Below are 19,705 nucleotides of genomic sequence, written 5' to 3'. Positions count from 1 at the left end.
CCATATGAATTTAAAGATCTGTTTTATTTAATAATTATTTTCTTGTACATAAGAAATAATTATTCTTTTACATCCAGTGATGAACTCTGTGCATTTTAGTAACTCTAGGCTTCTAATATTTTGATGCTATTAGGATGAATAATAACAAGAGCAACATTATTACACTATAATAACAAATTTCTCATTCATTGTGAACACATGACTCCAGTCACTTTTCCTGCACACATACGATTTAATTACGGTCACTTGAAAAGAGATAAAAGCCTAGTGTTTTGATGTACACATATTATCTAACATACATTTTACCAGCTTTTGTAACAGATTAGAAAAAAATTTGAAAAGTAAGGTCTTAGAATGAAATAAAAAAACAGAAGCAAGCATCACAACTGTTCTCAGGGTGACAAATCAATCACTTTGTGTTAATGGTCATGGCTTTGGTATCAGCACATTTTGGTTTGATGGTCAGGTATCCACATAAGTTTATAGTGTATGACAACTTTATATTTTTAATCAAAACAACACAAGGTTTTGGCCCACTATGAGCAGCTTCTGTGTGTCTCGGCCTATAGAGACTCTTCAGGTCTCTGGTGCTGTATTGAAGGCATGAAAAGAGATATTCTTTATCTGTTGGTGTGTTAATGACAGTGGTGTCCCAAAACCTTCTACAGGTGTTCATCTGGTTTGAAATCTGGTGACTATGAAGGTCATAACATATTGATTTGATTTTGTTTTTAATGTTCAGTGACCCGAAATTCAAAAGAAGAAAAATATGTGAAAATAAAAAATTCAATTTCATAATAAACTTAATGCAAAATTGCAAATATCGGACAGCACACTAGCATAATGTGTCTAGGAGTGTTTTCTGTGTTTGTTTTAGACTTGTATGTCGCTATAAGTCCAGATTTTTAACCCACAACTAAAACCATGCCAGTTAAAGTGCCAAATCATTAAACATCATACACTTGGATTAATCAGATATAGTATTACAGCGAAACGTCTGTTATGTTTTCAAACTGTACGAGTTCTTGCTCCTATAAAAACGACTCCGCTCCTCATAACTAGCACACTGAGGTAAATCTAACCGCTAGCTCGAGCGCCTCCATCGCAGTGAGGGGGCGGGGCTTATGTATAGCCCGCCCCTCAGACCTTTGGGACGCACACGCGCTACTCGGGCCGCCTGGGTGGTCTCTCTACTTTGGTGAGCTGTTGCTAAGCAGCTAATAATAGTCGTGTTTGCTGAGTAATTTTTGCCCTTCTGGAACCAATCAGAGCAGAGAAACTCCGGCCACCTGACAGACCTGGAGGCGGGATTTCGGGCTGAAGTTTTTTTTTCGTTTTCTTCCCCGTACCCCTCCTCATCCTCCTCCGTCTCCGAATGGAGAGTGTTCTCTCTTCCAAACCCCCCCCCCCCCCCAATTGAATCTCAGAGAGACCGCTGTGTCCCGCGGCCCTCAACACACACACACACGCGCACACACGCGCGCACACACAGGAACTCATAAGCACAAAACACAGAATGCATCGGCCGCGGCGCCGTCGTACCTCGCGTTACAGAAAGCGCTTTGGCTTCTGAATTTCTTTCTGCTTTTTTTGTTTAAAGAGAAAAACTGTGAATGCGAGAATAATCGGAGTCGTCCGGATTCGCGAAATGTTGCAATGGAAGGCGCCGCTTCTGACTCTGCGTGCCAAACAGGAGCATGAAGCACTTTGTGGCTCTGCGAGCACCGACAGAGAAACGCCGTTTTCTTCGGATATTCAGCGACGCTTGCGGGCCGATCGACTAGTGCCGAGAGCGAGGACAGGACAACATGGCCTCGGCTGGTAACGTCTCCTTCGATCAGGAACACGGGGATCCCGATCGGCCGAGGGTGACGCGGAGGACCAGACGGAGCGCTCGCGCAGCCCCGCCGGACCTGGAGTACTTACAGCGGCCGAGTTACTGCGATGCTGCGTTCGCGCTTGACCAGATATCGGAGGTGCTTTTGCGTTGTTTTTTTTTTTAATCTATTCGATTTGGAATTAGTCGCTACAAGACGCACGGTTAAATATCTCATCCTTATTGTTAAGTTGCCGCGTAACGGTACTGCGTTTTGTTTTGTTTTAGTGACTTTTTGTTTCAGGTTCACTGTGAGAGAACTGTCACATTGAGGCTTTGTACGTTAGATGCGTTTTATGTTCCGGTGATTTAGGTACAACTGCTGTTTTCTAGCATGCATAATGCACAAGGTGATAATATCGACACAGGGAGCAGTTTTTCCTCCCGTACAACTTGAGGTCCATGTGACTGCCCCTCTTCCGTTCACGTACATCGCAGTGACTCCCCGTGTGATGGCCGTTTCTCGGCATCGCGCGACTCTGCCTACATCCCAACCTACATATTATCTAACCTATTGTGATAAAATTGTGCTGCACTGGAGCTGCGCTGTTTACTAGGTTAGTTTATGTGGCTTGTTATGGTTAAGCCTGAGCGCCTTTGCACGAGCGGAACCCACGTGCACCCAGAAACTCGAATCACTTGACACCTTTTGGTCACGCGCACAATCACTGCAACGCTAAAGGAGTTTATCACTTTGTGAGCAAATATCTACCACTCGAGATAGACTAAATGCGTAGCATAAAAACATATTGAAAGTTAGTACCATTTATCCAATGCTGACAAATGATTAGAACTGATGAACTCAGGATCACGTGCACATGTAGTGAACTTTTGTATAAGAAACTTACCACTAAACACAATTAGTTACGGTTTAAAGTGTCACAGGTGGGTTTGATCATGTTAGATGCTTGACAAATCACAGTGCACTGGATAAATAAGTAGGCAATCATATGGTTCAAACTAATTATATTCCCGTTGGAGAGAAATAGACTAATATTTGTTGTTGATTTCGTTCTCCTTTTTTTTTTGTGACAGGGGAAGGCGACTGGAAGAAAAGCACCGCTGTGGCTGAGAGCAAAGTTTCAAAAACTTTTTTTCAGACTCGGCTGTTACATACAAAAGAACTGTGGAAAGTTTTTAGTTGTGGGCCTTTTAATATTCGGAGCTTTCGCTGTTGGTTTGAGGGCAGCTAATCTGGAGACTAACGTGGAGAACCTCTGGGTGGAAGGTAAGAAAAAAAAGCTTTCTTTCCTCTTAGATCTCGGCTTTTATATGGTGCTAACTGGTTTCTTGAACATATGTATAAGATACCGTATGTGGGATGCACATGGAATTGTTTATTTTGTGTTGATGACCTGCATGCAATATTGAAAAAAAAAACAGTTTTATTCATTTGTCTAACGCTGCATTATCGCTGTGCGCGTGACCCTATCAAAACGTCTCGCGCTAAAACTAATTTGTGTTTTTAGTAAAGAGATGTTTGACAAAGCCGCCATTTTGTGACGGGGTGCGAGCGTGCGCGCGCGCGCGCGTGTGTCTGCCTCCAGCAGCTGAATGTGATCCCAGTGACTGTGTGTGGTCCCTGTTTTTTTGGACGGCTTTCAACTTTCCAAAAAGATTTGTCTCAGGGTTAAAGGATGAAGAGAGAGAGAGAGAGAGAGAGAGAGAGAGAGAGAGAGAGAGAGAGAGAGAGAGAGAACGTAGGCTGAAGACGGGACACATAGAGAAGAACTTCGCCTTACTAACAGATCTGAGATGATTTTAGACCATTTTAGAGGAAATAAAGTCGCGGTTTGGGGCAGTTAAGTTGCGGGTGGTGTGTTTTTTGCCCCCTGCACTGAGGGGGAGGAGCGAGTCGGGGCTTTGATCTGCATTCCAGCAAAATGGAGGAGTTTTAGAGTCGCTGTATATGAGCAGGCACGATTGTTATTCTTTTCAGTCTAATTACACATATCAGAATATAAGGCTGAAGGAGCCACCGATATAAAGCTCTTCTCAGACTTCAGGAACAAGTTGCTTGTGACTGTAGAGTTGTTTGTTGTTGTTGTTGTTTGTATATTAAAAAAACTACCTTGTCATGACCAGCAACTTTAAGTGCTTTTTAGCCAAGTAGATTTAATTTACCTTCAGTAAAATGTGATGTATTCTGTTCAATAAACCAAACTAAACTATATGTAGTGTGTGTGTGTGTGTGTGTGTGTGTGTGTGAGAGAGAGAGAGAGAGAGAGAGAGAGAGAGAGAGAGAAATATCTGTAATGCTATGTATAAAAACAAAGGGTGTGTGTGTGTGTGTGTGTGTGTGTGTGTGTGTGTGTGTGTGTGTGTGATATGCATGCTTTTTCTTGAATGTGGGGTTTCAGCAAAATTGCAAACTGATGCATAAGTTCATGAAAATGAAATAGGAACAATGTTTAAGATGCATCATTTTCACCAATCCCAACACGAACACAACACAAACATCATTTTTAAGTAAGTACGGTTGCTCTGTGACAGGCTTATTAAGTGATTGCCCCCCTCTCATAGATCAAATTTGGAGAGATGACAGCTGCCAGATGCAGGAACATTGAAATCTGTTTGTTTGGATTAAGCTCTGTAGCTGAGGGATAGATTAGTTCTGCCTGTCCCTGGGATTTTGAGCTGGAAGATATTGGCCCGGTGTCCATTAGGATGCATGTTTATGTTTCATTTGGAACAGTCTTTCCTAGCGACCTCCAAACGACCCCATTATTGCACTTTGTCTTGTACCTTCTGCTTAAATTCAGCTCAAATGGGAATCGGCGTGATCTCATCTCAGCTTTCATCACTCGCCATTTAGTACCGTGCAGGTCCAAGGAATATAATTTGTTTGGTTTCTGTACAAATTGTACAGTTAAGACTGATGTAGGTTGTGTTTTTTTTTTTTTTTTTTACTCTTAACCGACTCTGAAAGGAACCGCACGTATGTTTTTGTGTTTTAGTGCATTTTCAACTTCTCATGATTAAGGGTGTGTCTGTAACTGAAAGGTATCCCATTGACAAAAATGGAGTTAGCTTACTGTAGAGAAACGGTAATATACTTATTGTTAGGTTTGCGTTACTATCTCAGTATGATGTCTCAGTTAAATTTATACCCACCGATGAAAGATGTCTCTAAAAGCAGCCAGAAAAATATAGCTCTGTTTTCACACAACAGTCAAAGTTCATGAGTGTTGATCAGAGTGATACAAAGATCCAGAAATATGGTAGTAAGTTTGTGTCTTTTTAATCACTTTGCCATCTTACAGTTTTCTTTTCTTCATAATGTAATTACTGTGTTGTACTTTTTTGGTTTAATATGAGGTATGTGCAGAAGCAGTGATCTTGAAACCCTTCTAAAGCTCATGAAGAGATTTTGATCGATTGTGAGTGATTTCAGCTTTACAACAATACAAGCCATTCCTTTTTCCTTGCAGAAAATACTTTAAGCTTTAATTAAAACCATGTCTCATGAACAGTTTCTGTTCTGTAGGTCATCCCACCAACCAAACCCGCAGAGAAACCATTATGATATTGAGTTAGACGGCACCATTCTCAGAAAAGGGGGGTGGGGGGCATGCAATTGGAGGCCACAAGGCTGTGTCCCTTAGGACCTGAGGTCATCAAGTGGAGCCTTCACTATTTAAAAGCTCATCTGATACCAGGCTGAATGAGCCTGGTGTGGAGTGAGGGCTTCCAGCCCATGGTGTAGGTGAAGAGAATAGTAAGAGGCAAGCAACTTTATGCTATATTCCTTTCATTGTTGAAGTGAGTTTAAATTTAAGAGCCACAAGAAATGTATTAGATGCACCCAGTAGGGGGCAGTATGAATATATCAGTGATTGTGATCAATATGACTGGCAGATTTCTGAAGCATCTGTTGTTTCAGACATTACTTGTGTGATTCTTAGAATAGGAAGCAAATGGGCCAAAGCGTAGCCAATAGAACAAGCATTAACAGGTGGAAGAAAGTGCATACACCCCATTAAACGTATGGTTAGGATTGGCTCTTTGTCACAATCATACTCAAGGGTATATAGTCTGGGATGCATATGTGTAAATATATCTTGTCTTCTCTGTGAATGAAACAGCCAATGTAAATTATGTCTGTGTATGTTGTGTTATACTTTTAACATAGATAGTATATGAACCATCTGAAAAAGTCTGAAAAAGACAGATGTGTGTTGAAGACAGGGACAAATGGAGTACTTCCCATTCACAACTGGCATCCTGAAAGGCCTCCAAGTCCTGTGTTTATGTTCTGCATACCTTCACCTGATGTTATTCAAAAACCAGAGACACCAGAATGTTTCTCTCTCTCTTTCTCTCTCACTCACTTCCCCATGTGCCCCCCTGGCTTCTGCTTGCTTTCCTTCCGAAACGTTTCCCCACACTAAACACCCTCCCCCCTTTTTACTCTCTTCGCCTCATGTCCCTCCCCTCCCCTCCACTCTTGGGAGTCCAACCCTGGGATGCCAGATGTATTACAGAGTGAAGCACAGCAATGTAAACACTGTGTCTTGCCACGGATGCCGGGTGGTCCGGCCCTCCCCCTCTCGTCCGCTCTGAGAGTGAGAGTGAGAGAAAGAGGGAGAAAGAAGATAGTGGAAGCAGTTATAAAGATATTTGTTTGGGCTAGAGGGCCAGTTTTTTTTCCTTCAGTCTTAACAGGCTTAAAATTTCAAAGTGGAAAACGAGTAGAGAGACATGAAAGAGATACAGAATGCATTGAGTAACACACCTTAAAAGATATGTTGATGTGTTGTAAGACTTCGTAAAAAAGATGTCGCTTGTTTATCGAATTAAATCTGAAGGGAGCCTAAAACAATGGATTTGAGTAGAGTTTATTTTTTCTTTTTTTCTTTTATTTCACTCATTTACAAGAATTGGGACTTGCTTTAGCAGATCTGAACTAACATGAGTGTATATGGGCATATAGTGACATTTTGACTACTTGCAGAAAAAACACTATAATGTTTGTGTTCATATAAAGTATGATAGTACAATAGTACATTATTTTGCAACCAACGTTACAGATAGCTGCTTACTATAGAGAATCAAACTTAGTTCCAAGACACGTGGATGCCTGTGGATGACATCTTATTTTGCTGGAACTCGCTCAGTGTTTGGGTTGGTGCACACTCAGAATCCTGAGTACTATGAGTTTTACACACACACACACACACACACACACACACACACACACACACACACACATATTCTCTCCCTACTTTTTTGTTGCATTGCAATCTAGTTGATTTGAATAGTTTTTTTTCTCCAGGGTAAGCGACCTGAATGAAGCCAGCAACGTGGAAAAATCTGGCCTTTCAAGGCACTCTGAATGTACATCTCTGGATTGCAGTAAGCTGCATTTGTACGCAGCGGACTGCTAAATACACCCATTTTTTCAAGGCGCAGCTCTGGACATGTGATTAGCATAATTAGGGAAGAGCAGGCCATACATATGGTAATGCAGCGTGGAGTAAATGGCAGCTGCGGTGTAAAATTTGTGTCAGGGGTCGGCAGACTGCTTGGGGGCATTCAGCCACAGCTGCGGGTCAGGAACTCTCTCTCTCTGTCACCTCTCACTCTCTTATTTTTTCATTCCCACCATCAATGACATCACATCCCTCTTTTTTCTTATCTCCAGAAAGCTCTAAAGGGCTGAGGAGTGTTGGTGGTGTGTGGCCAGTGGGTACACGATTAAGGATGCCAAGTTAGCTTGCTGTCAGCTTCGATGGAATCAAGCATAACGTTACTAGGTGCTTCATAGTATCAGAACATTTGTTGGAAGTAATTTGGATGTTTATTTTTTTTTCTTATTGAAGCTGCAATATTTTCTTTCATATTTAATAAACACTTTATCCTAGTCAGGGTCAAGGTGGCTATCCTTAGAGCACTGGGTGTGAATTGGAAAGACTCGATGCCACTATCTTGCAGGGCACTGTGCACAGACACACGCACATTCCTTTACACCAAGGGCCAATTTAAAGTGGCAAAAACAGGGTAAGAGGAAAGAAACGAAGGAAACCCATGTGGTAATGTAGAATGGAACACGGACAGTAAACTGAGCTCAGGACTTTTTTGATAAACCTTGCATCATATTAGTCAGAGCTGGCTCAGCAAGTGCACATAAACTATGCTGAGAGATAGTTCTGGATGTTTAGATCAGGACTGGCTCAGTCTCCCTGGTGTAATCGAAGAGACAAGAAAAACTATAAAGGCAATCCATTAGCAGGTAGCTTGGCAGTGCCCAACAGAAATAGTGAGCATGGCTCTGGATCTCAAAAACTGCTCAAGGACTTCCGCATGACTGCAGGGGGGTCTCCCCAAGTTGGGTTCTAATCCAGCTAATCCCGCCCGAAACACACTCATAAAAAGTGCCTTCATGTGTCACCACACGCAGCTCCCCTCCCTGCATCGCCAGCCCCCAGCGAGCGGCCCCAGGATTGGCTAGAGCTGGGATGGTGTATAGTTGGCAGGATCAGGTAGAGAGCAATGGAGCTGTGATGTGGTGTGTGTGTGTATCAGAGGGGTGCCTTCTTGAAGCGCGGAGCCCCATGCTAGCGTCTAAGGCAGCCCAATAAAAAGCCAGCTCATGGCTGAATGGTGAAAATCGAAGGGCAAAGCTTGAAAACCGGGGGGCGATGGCGGGCCCCTTCCAATCCACACTCGCCCAGCAGTGAAAAGGGAGGGTCAGGGGTTAATGTTATGCAACAAAATGAATGAGCCCAGTTCAGGCTCAAACACACTGACATGCACACCCAGTTCACTCACATCTCTCGCTCAATACTTGGGGAGAAATATCACACAGTGACACAGCTAAAGTGCCATAATGGGAAATTATAACCCTGTTATAATATAGACATAAAAAGTTCATTATAAGATACGCATTCTTCTGAACGTCTGCTTTGTTTACACCGTATATGATATACACTATGCTAATTAAAAAAGTGTTTCCTTTGCAATACTGCTATCAAAGCCATTCTAATATACAATGGTTATTCAAGTGAGGCTGTAAAATGTAAATGAGCCCCAAACCAAAACTATAACCATCCTAAACAAGCTCAGGTGCTCCGGATATATGTTTTATGGGATCCTGATGTATTATGACATTCCCATAATCCAACGCTTGTAAATCTGTTAACGTTACATAACACATATTGAGTTTCATCTCTGTAAATCCGTCTGTGTGCGTTATTCTTTCCTTGGTGAATCTTTGCTTGCGTCTGGTGAGCATCCAATCATCAGCAGGCTACCCAGCTCACATTCTCCTCATAGTGAGGAGATCTTTGCCACACAGTCACAGCTTTCTGATGACTCCTCGAAAAATTTCTTCTCAACAAAAACTGCTGGTGTTCCAGAGGACCAAATAAAGAACATGCTAAGCCATATTAGGCCGTAATCAACCTGGCTTCCATAACCATGTTGAAGCTCAGCTTGGCTGTGGTCAAGGCTGCGATTAATCATGGATATTATAAACATGCCCTAAAACAAGATCAGATGTGAGTGCGTTTTGGGCTGAGGAAGAAAGACTCCACAGTGTTGTCCTAATGTGGGTAGACATTTTTCCTTTCCCTGCTAGTCTTTCCAAACTGACTTGGTGGTCTAGCCTCAGAGAAAAGCATTGGTTTCTTATCTTTAATTCAGTTACAATGGTTGCAAAAAAAACGCAGCTTAGGCCTACTGTTCAAACTGATCACTATTGCGGGATTAGTCATTTCTTTAAAAACCTTTTTTTTATGTTGTTTTTTTTTTTAATGCACAACTTGCAACAATAATTGCTTTTAAAATACGAAAAAAAAAAATGAACGTACAGTCCAAAGCCACCTGGAAGGACTGTACATGAAGCGACGAGTAAAAAACGAACCCTTGATACAAACCTTTGAGGACAAATTTACTTAACCAGTCTTTTCTCAGCACAATTACAGCTATTTAGCGTTCGTAATAGCTAAAGGTATCCATGTTTCCTACTTTCCGCCATCAGCACTAAGGTGGATTAAAAATATAAAACCTGGTGTGTATTTGGTTGTGGTAAATTTACCCAATTACTTGCATGAGTGAGCCACATTGTGTGATAGTTTGTGTAAGTGGGACAGCCGTTTGACAGATTCTTGATCCTGAAAACAGAGAAGTCTGATTTTTCTCTGTGGGAAGGTAAATGGAACATGAAGAATCGTCAGCTTTGAGAAGCAGACTTGGCCACCAGTCAGCAGGTCTCTTTGAAAGACTACTTTTGTAGCAGTTTTAGCCACTTGAGGACTTTATAGCCTGAGCTCTTAAGAACACACACACACACACACACACACACACACACACACACACACACACACACACACACACACACACACACATACACACACACACACACACACACACTGTACTTACTTTATGTGGCCTTGATTGCACTTATGAATCATACATGTCTAATATCTGGCTAAACATGTGTTTTGAGAGTTTTATTCAAAATGATGTTATTTGCTAAATAATATAGTTATTTGCTATAGTGATGCTATTTTCTTATTTTGACCCTCTATACTTTTAATACAGAATTATTATTTTTTATATTTGTAATAATGGCACAGTGGAATTCTCATTGTTATGCATAACCTCTATACAATGTCAACTTCAGTAATAAAGTTCATGCTGGATGTTTCAGATATTATTATTTTCAATAATAGTCTCCACAGTGTAGTTAGCTCCAGTCACAATGTCTCATACATTTTTCCTTCCTCCTTCTTTCCCTTCCTTATAGTGGGTGGCAGGGTAAATCAGGAGCTGAAATACACACGGCAGAAGATCGGTGAGGAGGCCATGTTTAACCCTCAGCTAATGATCCAGACTCCACGGCAGCACAGTGCTAACATCCTGACAGTGGAGGCACTTAAGCAGCACCTGGACTCTGCCGTTAAAGCTAGCAGAGTGCATGTTTACATGTACAACAGGTGCTTTTCTCCCAGATCGCTTTAATACCATTTTTATATTGTATGTTTATGTAAAACTGGAACTTCTCTTGAACATTTCTGTGATTTTTTTATACCTTGTAGGAAATGGAAATTAGAACATTTATGCTACAAATCAGGAGAATTCCTCACAGAAGAGCATTTCATCTACCAGGTGAGATACTACCAACTGAGCATAGTATGTAAATACATCACTGTTACACGGGATGTGACATAATGACATCTATGCTTTTAGATGATTGAGAACCTGCATCCTTGTTTGGTCATCACTCCTCTGGACTGCTTCTGGGAAGGTGCTAAGCTACACTCAGGCATTGCCTATCTCCCGTAAGTGACGGTCACTGATAATGTTTTTCAGTTGGATTTTTGGGATAGTTTGTGGTCCTTGTGGTATAAAATGCTAGAACCTTAGTGATTGGCATGAGAAATGGGCTTATGAGCAAGGGTCAATGGCAGTAGGACGGTAAACAGTAATTTGGCAAGGCTGCTTTGTTGTATTTGTGCATGAGAGGACTGCACTGCTCCACTCTAAAGGCACTCATTGTAACTGCTCTCTGGCCTGGGCAAGCTGGGATCCCACACAATTGTTACCCTTTCGCTTTTAATAGCTTTGTGAAGTAGTTATACTCAGAAGGATTCCCTCCAGTCTAGCAAAAGCAGAACACAAATTTCTTTCTCCCTCTCCCTCTCTCAGCCTCTCTTTCCTCCCTCCATGTAGATGGTAAATAAGAATTTGACTGTGTTCTGGTTGGGGGAGTCTGAATAATGACTCAAGCCTGGTTAGGCACATACAATGTGGTCTAAGGCAATGAGGGTTAGCCAGATGAGTCCGCTGTGAAAAGAGAAAAAGTGAGAGATGCAGCAAAGATGGACGGCTAGTTCAGTGCTGAACCAACGGGAGGTCTGGAGAGGCGGACAGCGGATCGCTAGGAGTGGAAGAAAACGACAGCACAAAGGAGAGAGGGAGTGAGGACTTAGGGAACAAGGGAGGGCATGTAAGGATAGCATGTGGACAGATTTACTGAGGAGAACGAGGGAGAGAGGCCCAGAAAGTACGGGCCAGACTGAGACTGGAACCGAGAGCGGAACAGAAATATTAGTGGTTTTTAAATATGATTTAAAAAGTTCTTAGTTGTGGGGAGGTTGTAGGCCTTGGGCTGGACCAGGAGAATAAAGTAATTAGTTGAGGATAAAGTCACAATGATTAGACCGATTCAGTTTAGCAGAGCTGTCATTACGGTGGCATTCTGAATCCCAGTGTATGCCTTTAATGCTGCCTCTATCCCCAAAGTTAGAAACTATCCTCAAACCATTCTGTCAGTGGATTCGGCTTAACCGAAGTCGTCAGTTATCTTTTCAAATACCGCCCATGGTGCTGCTTTGCAGCTTCAAAGACAGTTATATGAGATGCAGTCCATCCTCTCCACAGAGAGCTTAGATCATCTCATAAATCAGATGCACTCTAGGCTGTTAGCATGCCAAATCAGACATGCTCGGTTGAAATGAAGATAAAGTTTTGGTTTAAAGCTGATTCTTCTGTCCTGCCACAGTGGTAGACCCCCTCTGCAGTGGATGAACTTTGACCCAATGGCATTGATTGCCGATATGCAGACCATAACCAAAGTTGTGGGCAGTTGGGAAGAAATACTGGCCAAGGCTGAGGTTGGTCGTGGCTACATGGACCGTCCCTGCATCAACCCTGCTGACCCAGACTGCCCATTATCAGCTCCCAATAAGAACTCTACACAGGTAATCCTGACATATGAAACACTATTAGGACAATTCTGTGTATCATTTATTTAGTAGATTTATTGCTTTTCGTGTTTTAGACACTGAATCGTCTGTGCATTACAGCAGCAAATAGGGATCCTTGATAGCAGTAAATGAATCAATGAAGAACAAAATAAAAGCTAACAGGTGTCACAATATGAAGTGTAACGAAATGTGTAGAATATCCACGATTATAATCATATTTTGCTGCCATTTTTGTTTCCCTAGCCACTGGATATTGGCCAAGTTTTAACCGGTGGCTGTCATGGGGTCTCTAAGAAGTATATGCACTGGCAGGAGGAACTCATCATTGGAGGAACCACAAAAAACAATAGCGGCAGGCTTCTCAGGTAAGTCCGAGCAGAGCAGAATATAGCAATAGTGCATCAGCAACACAGAACCTGAAGGTCTGAAGAAGAGCTAAAGTGGCAGTACAGCATGTCTCGGCATGAAGTTTGAGAGAACTCGGACCACACAGCTAGACCCAGTGCTATATAAGTGTCAGATTTAAGTCAGGTTTACGTTCGCTATTGTCAGTAGTGATCTTTAAGGTATAGTTCACTGATTCTGATGAATATTATTGCTAAATATGGCTCACTATTTCTGATGATTTACATCCGTAAATCCTGTTCATCCTCTTTTGAATGAATTGAACGGAGTTGCGATGCCGTAACCAGAAACACACAGGACAGTAAACAGTGACATTTCTAACAACGTAGCTAACATCTGTGTCCCATGAAAAGACAGAAATGGTTCAATGTGTATCTGAACACGAGCAACGTTGCAGATACACGTCTGTTGAGTAAAGTTTTTTGAGGCGGAGAAGCTGGTCACTGTGGCATATCTGACTTTTTTTAATTACCTGTCTCCAACAGTGCCCAGGCGCTTCAGACCATGTTCCAGCTTATGACCCCTAAACAGATGTATGAGCACTTTAAGAGCTATGATGGAGTCACGCACTTGAACTGGAACGAGGAGAAAGCGGCTGCCATCCTGGAAGCTTGGCAAAGGAAGTACTCTGAGGTAAAAGGTGGCTTTTAGCATTCAGCTCTGAATCAAGAGTGTGATCGAGAGAGAGAGAGAGAGAGAGAGAGAGAGAGAGAGAGAGAGAGAGAGAGAGAGAGATTTCTTACCTTGTTGCTTTTACTCTTGTAGTAACACTTGTTGCTAATTCATAGCCTAGTGTTCAGATTAATGTTTACCTGTAGCTTTATTTTCAATGGCATACATGGAAATTTTTACACTCTTTTACACAAGTCAGCTGCTCGTATCCCTCGCATGCACACAGATTGCATTACTTCCTCTGTAATAACAGTGAAATAAATAAATAGATAGATAGATAGATAGATAGATAGATAGATAGATAGATAAGTAATTGTAATTAATAATTGTAATAATAATATAGGCAAGTAAGCAGACATTTGCTGCATTCATTAACAGTGCTGAATAGTCAGAAGGGTCTATGGTTCTTCCCTTTACGTGATCACATACTTTTCACTGCTTACCCCACATTTTACATACGATAAGTGAGTTATTCTGACATAGGACTTGCTATTTGGAATGCTTTTGAAACCCTTTACGAAGCATGAACCCACCTGGAACTAATATGGAAATGGAATTTTATTGGTTTACATCAAAGCCTCTTTCACGCTCTTGACCCACCCCCTATCCCCACTATTTCTCTCTCTCTCTCTCTCTCTCTCTCTCTCTCTCCGTATGTGTTTAAAGGAATCCAATTCATAAGTAAACTACACAGAGACTGCACATCTATCGCACATAACCCCCATCAAGGTTCTGTCCCAGCTGTTTGGGTGATCAAAATCAAGCTTTGTCTTTCTTTCTCCTCCATATTTGAAATGCCTGTGTTATATGTGAACTTGGGGAGGTGCATATGTAAGGCCAGAAAAGGTCACATTTAAATCCGGTGTACGCATGATGTGGCCCCGTCTGGAACACATTAAACCACACAACGCTCAATCTCTTTCCCAGCTGCCATCCCATTGGTGGTTTGTAGGTTACATCATCTGGGCTGTGTTGTTTAGGCCCTGACCTCTGATTGGTATAGGTTTCCCCTTGTGTGCTGTGTGTGTTTGTGCACGCTTGTGTAAATGTATTTTTCCCTGGATAAAAGCAAGGTAATGAGAGGGGTAAATCAACTGAAATTTTCTTTCATCTAATTGTTAACAGTTGAAAAAATGGAAAATTCAAAACTGACCTGAATCGAGTAACGTAAAGCCTAGTTCTATATTAGATAACTGGTCTTTGTATTTCAGTGTGCAGATTCTCAGTCATTGTATTGTTGTGGTTACTGTGAAGTTAACTTAATGAATTTTCTACTTATCTATGTTTCTGTAATCATCTTAAGGTGGTCCAGCAGAGTGTGTCAATCAACTCGTCTCAGAAAGTACTGACGTTTACCACTACAACTCTAGAGGACATCCTTAAATCCTTCTCCAGTGTCAGCGGAATCCGAATAGCCAGTGGTTACCTGCTAATGGTATCCATGCATTTTGTTTCACACTAGCCACCCTAAGCTATACATTATTGAATGGTAATCAATATTAATAGCTTTTTTTTGTCACCCCTATGCAGCTTGCCTATGCGTGTCTGACCATGCTGCGCTGGGACTGTGCCAAATCCCAGGGAGCAGTGGGGCTGGCTGGAGTGCTGCTGGTCACACTGTCCGTCGCCGCCGGCCTTGGCCTCTGCTCTCTCATTGGCATCTCTTTCAACGCTGCTACCACTCAGGTATCTCATTAAGTTTACTTGAAAATGAAAAAAACTTGTATTCTCTTGCAGAAAGGCTGGGGTTTTCTAGCATTTCCTGTGTGTGCATAGGTGCTGCCATTCCTTGCTCTTGGCGTGGGAGTGGATGATGTCTTTCTTCTTGCTCATGCCTTCAGTGAAACCGGCCAAAATCGGAGAATCCCATTCGAGGTGAATACGGCTCACTCTGTCTGTCTTTCTGTCCCACTTTCTCCCAGACCATCATGACTGAATCATAAACAACACAAACATCTCTCTTTTGCTAACCGGTCACTGTACATAAGATTACTGCTTGAGATTGTGTCAAGACAAGATCATGTGCTAAGATCTCGAAGGAAAGGGCTCATTTGTTTTCTAGGGGCCAGGCTGTATCAGAGTTGCTACGACTTTTTGCCCTCATGCTATCCCCCACGTAACGGAATGTGCATACCTGTCCCAGCCTGTGATGTAAGTTCAAACCTTAGCCCTCGTTCGGCTTTGATGTGCACCGGCATCACACAGGGACTCCCGGGGGCCAGTACAGGATGTGTGTGGCTGCACAAAGGGCTTTTAGGGATGGTGATGACGAACACACACACTTGCAGCAGAATGTGAGGGCAGATACTTATCTGTTTGTGCTTATTTCTGCATCTTTGTGAGACTGGGCATAATTTTATTTTTCACGTGTGCACCCATTGCATTGCAGTTGTAAACGTAATCATTTCATAAACATATATGAATTTTTTATAAGTAACTTGCATATGATGTTATGATGAAAATAAGGCATTACTTGGTATTTAAAGGTGTATTTTGTAGTTTTTATTTACTTTTGCTGCTTAAACTTTGTATTTCTTTTGATTTACCTTTTAAGGAATAGGGGTTTGATTCAGCAGATGTGTACTAGCAGGGGTGGAGCTGACTTCCAGAAAAATGTAAACAAAAATGTGAGATGAATAAACTAGTGAGCTTTAAGCAGAGGTTAGGGTATATGATAATTACAGCTCTACAAACACTGGGTTTGAACCTTATAAACTGCACTTATAAAGTAACATGTTTCGCAACATAAATGTGTTTGCAGGCGAAGAAGTATGTGTGTGACTGTTCAGGTCGTTGGTGGTGAGAGGGGAGTCGGGGCAAGTGTTTGCTTGTGTTTGTGTGCAATTGCGCAGTGCACCACAGCTCTTTTTGGTAAAAGTAAACAATACGCTGTGGGAGAAGAGCACAGAGTCATCCTGACTTTAAGCACACACTGTGTGGTCCAGAACATTCTCAGGGCTTCACTCAGAGCCTGCACACAATCACTTCCCCCCTACACACACACACACACACACACACACACACACACACACACACACACACACACACACGTACATAGACTCATTTTCTGTCTCACATCTTTCCCTTTTCCCACTCTGTTCTTTACTTTTGCTGTGTGTGTGTGTGTGTGTGTGTGGAGGTGGAGTTTGGAACACTATCTTATCCTGGTCAACCATCTGAATGGCTTCTAGACGAAAAACAAGAGCTTATCCTAACAAGACAATGAGCCAACTACATTTCGGTGGTCCCAAGCTGACTGTTTAAATGACTATCTCCTGTGTTTGATGGAAATGTTTCTGTGCAAGCGAGGGACAAGGAGTGGGAGGGAAATAAATCTCTCTCTCTCTTTTTTTTTCTTTTTTTTTCAGTCCTGCTGAAAAAAGCCACATAATAGTGGATTAGAACGGAAAGGCTTTTCATCAGGACTTCAGCTCATTAAGTTGTCATGGCAGGTTCAATGATTGCAGGCTCTTTCGCATGGAACTAGCAGCTAAAGAGCTTAAATAAGGAAAGATAAAGTATCCCTCTGCAGCGCACAACATAAATAACACACCTTTCACAGAGAATTTGTCTAAAAGAGGTTTGGAAATTGGACATTTGCTTTAGAGTTACTGTTGGGACAATAATGGATTTCATCCTATAAAGCATTATTTTTCAGAACACAGATTAGATAGAAATACTGCTGCTATAGTAAACTTAATCTAACTTAGACATCAGCAACGGATTAGCTGTGTACTTGGGTGTTTGAACCACACATTGAAGACTATTCCATCCGTTTAGCCTGGCAAAGAATGCTGGCGTGTATGCAAAGGAATCTTTTATTCTGAAATAGAGAGTTGATAAACCAATTAACCTGAGGCAAGAGAAAAGCAAGAAAGTAAACCAGAGACCAGGGAACTTTGTGCACTCGGTCACATAGGTGTCTGCCTGCATATACCAACAGAAAATGTAAAAGGAAAGGAAAGTCAAGCGTTTCACTGATTAAAAAAAAAAACGAGTACAAAGTACTCAGGTACAAAGGACCAGATGCCATAACTCAGAGTTTCACTCCTATTCAATCCCTTTTCCATTGAGTTGTATAGTATTTTAACATTGGACACTGTCACCAAGAGGCTTTAGAGTAATCCGGATGTAGATTTAGAGCCTTAACGAGCAAAGGAAAAGGAGAAAGGAGAAAACTCCCTGAGACAACATGAGGAAGAAAACGTGCCAGATAAGCTTATGTAGGATTGCTAAGTTATGTGCCGGCATGTTTTGTGCCTGACGAGAGGAGCTCTCGAACCTTCCCTCCCTTTTTTGGCAAACCTTTCCAGATGCTTCATGCTTATTATGTAGCTGATCAGATTAAACACTTGCACACATATGAGCAAATTTCTCCTAAGTGGGAGCATTAGAGCTGGCGAACAGTTTGTAAAAGGCTTGTTCTAATTATTTCAGGAGGAATATTATTTCCGATTTACTATTGCTAAAATTGGATGTAGTTAATGTAATCATACTGATGAGTAGGCGAGACAACTTAACCTAAAATGCAGAGACACAGGTGTGCATTTAAGGACAAAAAGGATCATTTAAGGACCAGTGTCTTTCTGACCTTCTGAGGGATGATATATTTCTTCTCTGCCATTCAGCATTCACCTGAAGCCTGGACATTCAGGGCTGCTATCTAAGCAGATTACCAAAATGTGTTTGTTGCTACAGAATAATGTAAAGCTGTGGCTTCTTTTCACTATATCTTTGTGTGTGGGACTGTTTTCAGCTTCTGCTTACATTATAACAAGCCAGTAGGTCAGAGCGAACATGGAAAAAAAGGCCGTCCAAGTCGAGTTCAAATGAACTACACTTGAACCTGTGAAAGCGTGACTGATGGATAGCAAAATGCTCAAGCCTAGTGTTCTTCTTTCTGGAATAAATGACTAAAATGAGGCAATGCTGTTGCTAAACAGCATTTACACTGGCTGTGTGATGTTTCTCTTCACTCCCTGATTTTCATTTCTGACCATCTGCATGAGAGTAAAACCATCCAATGGGATCCTGGTCCAGATGCACGTGTGAGAAATGAGCGTAACAGGAAAGATGTGAAAGATGGCAATACCTGAAATATTCACAGTGTAGGAGAGTTGGGGTCTTTGCATTGGAGTGTACACAAAAAATCTGAGACAGCTTTCAGGGCAGCTCATAGGTGATTAAACCGAAAGCTCCCAGAAGCTTGTCGACCTGTTCGTCTACTTTACTTGGAAAGTACAATTGCCTCGTATAACAAAACGTTTTCTAATTGCAGTTAATGAAAGATACATTTCTGATATTTGAGTTAAAGGCAGGGTCTCCGTTGTTTGAAAGCCAATGTTGACATATAAAATCACCAAAACAAACACGCCCCTAACTCAAATGGGTCCCACCCCTGTATCGATAGCTCCGCCCACACATACATATGTAACCCAGGCAAATAATGGAAAGAAATGTGTCTTTATCACAGCTGAAGGGAAGAACAATACGATTGCAGATAAACAAACAAGCAAAAATGACACACAAGCATAATCATGCAAAGGACGGCATATATTAGTTCTGTGAAACAAAGCAAAACCGTTACTCACCTATCGAGAAGGAAAAAAGCGCCTCTGCTTCTTAAGTAAAGTTGGCTGCATATTCACAGATTGGAGTTTCCCGAGTCAATAACTCCTGAGCTAAACACTGTTATTAGCAAAACGCGGTTGTAGCTGCTTCTCTACATTACTACGATAGAAAAGAGGTGTTATTTGTGTAGTAACAGCGTTATTGACTCGGGGAAACTCGAATCTGTGAATATATGGCCAACTTCCCACTCCTTCAGTTCTCTCCAGCGCTGGAAAGCTGATCCTATATTAAAAGGTCCTACTTCTTCCCTCATTGTAAGCCTTTCTTTGCTTTCTTTCTTTGTTTTATCCTCCATGTCAATGTTAAAACCACTTTCTGCTAATGTTACACATGCGCACTGAACACTCTCTTCGGCGCATATTGACAAGACCCGCCTTTTTCATTGGCTACACTTTAGTATTGTTTTTGT

General features: G+C 41.8%; 1 protein-coding gene across 5 annotated transcripts in view; it reads left to right on the top strand.

Moving 5' to 3' along the window:
- The first annotated feature begins 1,446 nt into the window (after window positions 1-1,446).
- Window positions 1,447-19,705, top strand: part of ptch1 (patched 1) — a 47,299-nt gene continuing 29,040 nt past the window's right edge. For 2 of the 5 annotated variants that reach the window (XR_003443866.2, XM_027167215.2), the window contains exons 1-11: window positions 1,450-1,976; window positions 2,912-3,104; window positions 10,626-10,815; window positions 10,918-10,987; window positions 11,069-11,160; window positions 12,384-12,582; window positions 12,832-12,953; window positions 13,479-13,626; window positions 14,969-15,100; window positions 15,196-15,351; window positions 15,442-15,540. Coding sequence is in view for 3 of the 5 variants with exons in the window: in XM_027167215.2 (XP_027023016.2) it covers window positions 1,809-1,976; window positions 2,912-3,104; window positions 10,626-10,815; window positions 10,918-10,987; window positions 11,069-11,160; window positions 12,384-12,582; window positions 12,832-12,953; window positions 13,479-13,626; window positions 14,969-15,100; window positions 15,196-15,351; window positions 15,442-15,540 (1,569 nt within the window). In the remaining 2 variants the exon portion in view is untranslated. Of the gene's footprint in view, window positions 1,977-2,538; window positions 2,762-2,911; window positions 3,105-10,625; window positions 10,816-10,917; window positions 10,988-11,068; window positions 11,161-12,383; window positions 12,583-12,831; window positions 12,954-13,478; window positions 13,627-14,968; window positions 15,101-15,195; window positions 15,352-15,441; window positions 15,541-15,727; window positions 16,155-19,705 lie in introns of those variants that run through there. The other 3 variants (XM_047799945.1, XR_003443867.2, XM_047799944.1) reach the window with 3 other exon arrangements.

This window comes from Tachysurus fulvidraco, chromosome 14 (genome assembly GCF_022655615.1).
Source record: "Tachysurus fulvidraco isolate hzauxx_2018 chromosome 14, HZAU_PFXX_2.0, whole genome shotgun sequence".
In the NCBI taxonomy this organism is placed as follows: Eukaryota; Metazoa; Chordata; class Actinopteri; order Siluriformes; family Bagridae; genus Tachysurus; species Tachysurus fulvidraco.
Note: the sequence above shows the minus strand (reverse complement) of the source record. Positions and strands in the feature narration are given on the sequence as shown.